The sequence below is a fragment of the Littorina saxatilis genome, unplaced genomic scaffold (assembly GCF_037325665.1).
Source record: "Littorina saxatilis isolate snail1 unplaced genomic scaffold, US_GU_Lsax_2.0 scaffold_2746, whole genome shotgun sequence".
NCBI classification, from domain to species: Eukaryota; Metazoa; Mollusca; class Gastropoda; order Littorinimorpha; family Littorinidae; genus Littorina; species Littorina saxatilis.
Window position 1 is genome coordinate 1 of NW_027129589.1, and position 7216 is coordinate 7216.

The 7216-nt window shown below is 45.9% G+C and overlaps 1 protein-coding gene across 1 annotated transcript; it reads right to left on the reverse strand.

Moving 5' to 3' along the window:
- Positions 1 to 26: 26 nt before the first annotated feature.
- Positions 27 to 5481, reverse strand: LOC138957820 (uncharacterized; the record flags this gene model as incomplete). The annotated part of the gene is made up of 5 exons (XM_070328874.1): positions 5461 to 5481; positions 4576 to 5208; positions 1843 to 2024; positions 1047 to 1559; positions 27 to 402 (listed from the first exon to the last, which is right to left on the reverse strand). Coding segments are annotated over exons 1-5 (1725 nt in total), but the record flags the coding sequence as incomplete, so codon positions are not given.
- Between the last annotated feature and the right edge of the window lie 1735 nt (positions 5482 to 7216).

The following is a 7216-nucleotide window of genomic DNA, read 5'->3' on the forward strand; positions in this document are numbered from 1 at the left end:
ACAGACAGACAGACAGACAGACAGACAGAGGTGTACTGACCGACACGAAGATCTCGCAGCATGTCTGCCACCAGCTCCGCGCACCGTGCACACTGCCATGTCAAGTCACCCTCATGTCCCTGTCTGTCACTGTAGTCATCATAGTGACCAACCGTCAGGACAGGTGGGCCGTCGCACGGTGCGGACACTGGCGGCCTGGTGTAGGCCGGGACCCTTCTATTCTTCATATCGTCAGCCTGCTCCACCTCTCTCACCACAGCAGGTGGGCTTCTCAGGGGCTGTGTCAGGTAGCGGACGTAACGCTTCATGTCGGCAGGTACATCTAGCTTCACACCCGCTGCCCACAAGGTGAACCTGACGTGTCGTTGTTTTAACGCCCGGTAGATCTCGGCGATGACGTCACTGTAACAGAATAGACAGGTGTGTCGGTGTTTATAGAAACAAAGCAGACAGGTGTGTAGAAACAAAGCAGACAGGTGTGTAATAGTTCTCACAAATCTCCGTTGTGCAGATCTCCGTGATGACGTCACAGCAACAGAACCGACAGGTGTGTCAGTGCGTGATTACACCTGAAATAACGAAACTGGTAAAAAGAAAAAAAGGCCAAAGAAAACAGAGTCAGGAGAAGAATCACAGTGAACCTGAAATGAAATGACGTAAGGATTAATGTAATGATTAATAATGACGTAAACAGAATTACGTCATTTCGCTCCACTCTTCTTTACCCTGGCCAAGTTTTTCATGGCAGAGTAAGACACCGTGGAGCCTGATCAGACAGATGTATATTATCACTGATCAGTACACACCGCAGTGACAGTTGCTGAATGCACATTCTACATATAATTAACATGCCATAGTCTACTATTCAAACTTGAAAATAAAGAGCCATTACTTTCACATAAATCTTCATAATTCAGTCTTGACCAAAAGCACACGAATTACCTGATTATAGAACAGGTGTGAATGTTCCAACGAACACGACTACACCGGCCAACACAAGAGTGACAGGAGGCAGTGTTAGATTCAGTGTACAGCGTCATTCTTACCACTTAGCCTCATCGGCCAGGATGTGCACGCGTCCGTGTGTCTGTGCGTGTTGACACAGCTCCTCCACCCCGGCCTGCACTTTCTTCTTGCCTTCCTCTTTCCAGTCAACCCGCCCGTCCCGTACCTCCGCCATGTTGACGAGCTGCACACTGCCGGTTCCCTGTCCGGCAGTCTCTCTCACCTGATGACTCACCAGAAAAGCCGCAGCAGCGCCATCTCCACTCGTCTGAAGAACAAAGACGGTCCTGCAGCCCTTCCCCAGCAGAAAAATTCCCTTCAGTATCAAAACTACGCTTTTTGAAGTGCCTGTCGGGCCGTGGAGGATTCTCACGTCGTCGTCGTCGTCTGGCGGACCCTCCAAGACTTGAAACTGCTGCGGGAACAGGGCAATACATGACATGGGTCGGCCATGCTCCATTCCAACAGCGCGAACAAGATGGCCCTGGGTCCACAGCTGTAGTCTGGGCTCTCGGCTGAAGAATAGCTGAACCGTTGTCAGTGGTATGGAGAATCTGTCATAATGCACATTTACATTTATTGTGAGGTGCGCGTACACACACAAACACACACACACACACACACACACAAACACACACACACACATACACACACACTCGCAAGCATAAGTCAAACAATCACCAGAAAGACCACGACTGAACACACAACAACAACAAAAAAACAGGGATTTACAGGGAGAGATCGAAACAGAGAATTCGTAACGAGAAACATGCACACACACGATAAACGGGCGTGCGTGCGCTTCACCGACATGATACAACTACTATCCAACAGTACCTGGCAACCAACTGTGTGTATGTAGCTGCATTCATGGCAGGGTCCCCGCCCTCATTCCGTTCCAAGCTTGCCCTCCACCACGCGTCGAGCCTTGTCTGGTCAGCCATGTCGTCCTCACAAAGACATACCTGGCTGACATTCCGACCTGGCTCGACGCTGAGGCCTTCCTGCAACTCCTGTAACTGAGGTCAACAAACACGGACTGTAAACAATGCGGGAAATGGCACAAGGGATGGTTTAATACACGATGCACACTAAGACAGTGTAACATTACCTGGGTTGGAAATCTCGTCATTCCTGTTTACCAGCCTAAAACTAAAAGAAAACTTTCGGGACAAAAGCAACAACTAGACACCATCTTTTGGGAAGAGTTGCCTGTTTGTGGTGACGCACACTATAGTATACGTAAAGTACAAGTGACGTCATTTTAGTTGTGAAGGAAAATGACGTCTACTATCCAAGGTCACTGTTCTTCGAGCTCCAGTAAAAAATGAAAAGCAAATGCTTATACGACTCGCCTTCGTTATATTCCATTACAATGTAACCCTCCCCCCCCCCCCCTTCCCCCATATATAAGACTCCTGCCACCACCACCCCTCAGTCCCTCCCTTCTTACACAACACCCTCTTTTACGCCCCCATCCGATCCTCCCCCAATAATACCCTGTTTTTTGGGCTCATGTTAGTGTCGTTCATACACTTTGTCTGTCTGTGCGTTCCATGGGTGGATTAGGAGGGTGGTTACAGGGGTTCTCTCTCCCCTCGGCTGTAAATTTTTTATTTTTTTTAAATTCTGTCTGTGAAATGTATTCTTGTTTCTGGCTGTAAAGCCGGGGGAATAGGTAATTGTTTAATCAGTATCATTTTTGTAGTACAGTTTTAACTGCCAATCCTATGCGACGTGTCTTCCTTCTTTTAAACCATACTATAATGTCGGGAGCAGATATCAGTGATATAAAAGAAATAATGAGTGGCTGCTGACACCAGTTGATCATGTTTAAAATCAAGGATAAGCCACGAATTGTTCATAAAATAGTTAACATTCTTCAGCTCCCCGTTGCCCCTGGATCCCAGGTTGTAGGGGAAAGGCTCCTAATATGGACCGGCTCCTAATATGGACCACCTCCTGTTCTGACAAGCTAACGGCGCTAGAGCGCTCAAAACATTTTCATTCGCTTTATTCACCCTCTCTGGATAAGTTGCACATGTCAAAACAGTTGCAGAAACACAAACCTCAAAACCGTTAGGCTGTTTCGCTTTTTTTCACATTTGGCAGCGTTCACTCTAAATTTGCCGCCTAAAACGGACTCGTTTCTGTCCACAGCCAAAGCTTTTATCACACAAAAATGACAGCTAAGACCGTATTTGTTTCATATGAGCAGTGTGTACCCCGAGTTTCTACTGCAAACAAAAAATAATAGCAAAACCTCAAAGTATGTGTGAGTCCCCTAATATGGACCACCTTCAACAAATCGAAGAAAATAAAAGCTAAAGGCACTTTTTAATAAATTCATTAAGAAGCTTGCTGAAAATAACCTATAACTAGCCCTCGAGATTTCAAAAAAATATAACAAATAGTCTTTTTTGTGTGGAAGTTGATAATTTCACTTATTTTCACTCTGTTTTTGATACGCTTCTTCAGTTTGCTGGTGTGCTTCAAATAATGCTCTCATCAACCCGAAACAGCTAAATCTAAAGCATATTTGAATTAGTCTGACTTGCACACTAAGTTGTATCATGTTATTTTGAAGTATAGGGGGCTTTTTACAGTGATTCGTGAAGGCCGCTTCACTGATCCATATTGGGCGCCCAGGCTCCTAATATGGACCCTTTGTGATTTTTTCTGTATTTAATTTTTGCTGATTGTCTATCAAAGCTATTTCACTCTAATTCGGCCTAATGATTAAACTAAGAGAGAAGGACTACCAACCACAAAATGAAACTTTTTTGTAAGAAAACAAGCTAGTTATCAGCAATAAACAAAAAGTGGTCCATATTAGGGGCCCTTCCCCTATACCCCCCCCCCCCCCCCTTCCGGCTGAACTGCTCCGCCCCTGCGTTCGTTCGTGCTTTCGCGGTCGGACGGTGTGATCGAAACTTTAACATTTGACGGAGACCAACATCCGTCAAGCCGGATGGCAATAATTATTTAGTCAGATCCTTCGCGGAGGTGATCTTGGAATAGTCTGTCTGTCTGTCTGTCTGTCTCTCTCTGTCTGTCTGTCTCTCTGTCTGTCTGTCTGTCTGTCTGTCTTGTCCGTCTTTCTCTCTGTCTGTCTGTCTCTTTCTCTGTCTGTCTCTCTTTGTCTGTCTCTGTCTGTCCGTCTTTGTCTGTCTCTGTCTGTCTGTCTCTGTCTGTCTGTCTCTGTCTGTCTGTCTCTGTCTGTCCGTCTCTGTCTCTCGCTCGATCTCCCTCTCTCTCTCTCTCTCTCTCTCTCTCTCTCTGTCTCTGTACTGTCTCTCTCTCTCTCTCTCTCTCTCTCTCTCTCTCTCTCTCTCTGTCTCTCTCTGTCTCTCTCTGTCTCTGTACTGTCTCTCTCTCTCTCTCTCTCTCTCTCTCTCTCTCTCTCTCTCTGTCTCTGTACTGTCTCTCTCTCTCTCTCTCTCTCTCTCTCTGTCTCTCTCTCTCTCTCTCTCTCTCTCTCTCTCTCTCTCTCTCTCTCTCTCTCTCTCGTGCTTGTGTCTGTTTGTGTGACGGTGTGAGCCAGTGTAGGTCAGATGTTATTCAACTTACATCGGTCATTTTTCGGAGTGCCTCCTCCAGACAGGGTCTCGTTGTGTCGGGCAGGACAATGGCCCGGCGTATGGCAGGCTGTGTGGCCAAGTCACCCAGAACAGAGCGCCTCACAACATCTCTGGCTTGCTTCAGGTACGCAGCGACCTTCTTTAGTTCTTCTTGAACTGCAAGGGAGTCGTCTTCTGTCTGAGGTATGATTGCCGCCATCATTATACCATGATGACGATGTACGACGAGCAGATCGACAAAGTCCTCCTTCAGGTTCAACTGCTCTACCTCGTCGCTGTTCATGCTTCTGGCAGCTGCACCCGTGTAGATGCTCTTGGAATGAGCGCCAAACATACCACACTTAGCTTGCGTAAGAATAACCATTGCTTCATTTTGTCTCGCCGGGTTCACCTTTATCTGATTCATGCAGTGGTGGACATTTTTCAGCACTCTGTCTATGTGGACAGTGTCCCTGACCTCTTTACTCTCATCTATGTCTATCTGTTGCTGTATTTTCAGTACCTGGATTCTCTCACCTTCTGGGAGATATACCGATTTCTCGTGCACTGTGTCAATGTGAGCCGGAGGGATGATGTATGATTCGCTCTCAAGGCGAGGGAACCAGGCGTTGAGAAACTCCCTCTGGAATAAAAGACATGATGATGTACTGCACTGTCCACTCAATTCTAGTCCCACTCACATAACTAAACAATGAAGACGGTGAAAATACAGTGACTAAATGCAGACTTATGTCTCGTTGGTGGTTCACACAATATGTGCCCAGAACATAGTAGATAATTGTTAACAAAAAGTTGTTCCATGATGTAAATTGAAAATGAAACAAGAACGCTGAAGCACGCATGATTAGCCATTCAGTCAAGCAAATGCACTGACACATGCTGGCTTCTCCTTCATCTTGTGAACCCACAAACACACACACACACACACACACACACACACACACACACACACACACATTCACACACACACACACACACACACACACACACACACACACACACACTCACCGGGAGACAAACCTCTCTCTCCACCATTGTTAAAACTTTCAGTCATTACTTGACTGAATATAAAAAGAACAACAATAAAGAAATCAACAACAACAACAACAACAACAACAAGTTACAACAAGTCGCGTAAGGCGAAAATACAATATTTAGTCAAGTAGCTGTCGAACTCACAGAATGAAACTGAACGCAACGCAACGCAGCAAGACCGTATACTCGTAGCATCGTCACTCCACCGCCCGTGGCAAAGGCAGTGCACGTGGAATTGACAAGAAGAGCGGGGTATTCGTTGCGCTAAGAAGGATAGCACGCTTTTCTGTACCTCTCTTCGTTTTAACTTTCTGAGCGTGTTTTTAATCCAAACATATCATCTATATATATATATATACGACTAGTGTCTGTGTGTCTGTGTGTCTGTGTGTCTGTCTGTGCGCGATGCACGGCCAAAGTTCTCGATGGATCTGCTTCAAATTTGGTGGGCATATTCAGGTAGACCCGGGACACGACACAACCTGGTCGATATTTCAACACGTGCTCTCAGCGCGCAGCGCGGAACCGATTTTGGTTCCACCTCAGCTATTTTGGTTCCACCTCAGCTACCCGGGCCCCCATACCGACACACCATAGCCGCTACACCACATCACAACGCCAAAGTTCTCGGTGGATCTTTTTCAAATTTGGACACCGTATTCAGCTACACCCCGGACACAATATCATCGATGAGATATTTCAACACGTGCTCTCAGCGCGCAGCGCTGAACTCATTTTCGTTTTTGTGTTCATTTCACCATTATAAGTAACTCTTCCTTATCTTCTCCAGTGTTTGGCGTTTATCTCCCTTCCTTCGTGTGGCTTTCCCGTTCAGTTCTAAGTTACTATTACTATTTTTAGAATGTCACTGCGCTGTCCACTGCGCTGTCCACAACGCTTCCCTTGCACCCGTAAGTTGTTCTTACTGTCTAAGTGAAAAGGTCGAATCAATTTATAGCCAGGCGAAAAATACACTCTCACCTATCTCTATATATTTATAGATACAGATATGCATATATATATACGGCTTCTCTGTGTGTGTGGGTGTTTGTGTGTGTGTGTGGGCAAAAACCTGTGTATTGTAGAGTTCTGTTTGTGATGTGGTCTAGCGGCTTTTGTCTGTCTGTATGTTCTGGCATGTGAGAAGCCACAGCAGATAATATAGGGCCAAGAAATAAGCTCTAAAATTCTCAATCCCGTTTGACAGGACTTCGCCTTCAAAGGTGATTGTGGTGAACCGCCACGCTGTCTGTCTCTGTCTCGCGCCGTTCACCCCAAATTCCCGTTTCTGAGTAACTATTTTTAGAATGTCACTGCGCTGTCCAGAACGCTTCCCTTGCACCCGTAAGTTGTTCTTACTGTCAAAGTGAAAAGGTCGAATCAATTTATAGCCACGCGAAAAATACACTCTCACCTATCTCTATATATTTATAGATATACATATACATATATATATACGGCTTCTCTGTGTGTGTGTGTGTTTGTTTGTGTGTGTGTGTGTGGGCAACACCTGTGGATTGTAGAGTTCTGTTTGTGATATGGTCTAGCGGCTTTGGTGTGTCTGTATGTTCGCGCCAAACTTATTCAGCATCATG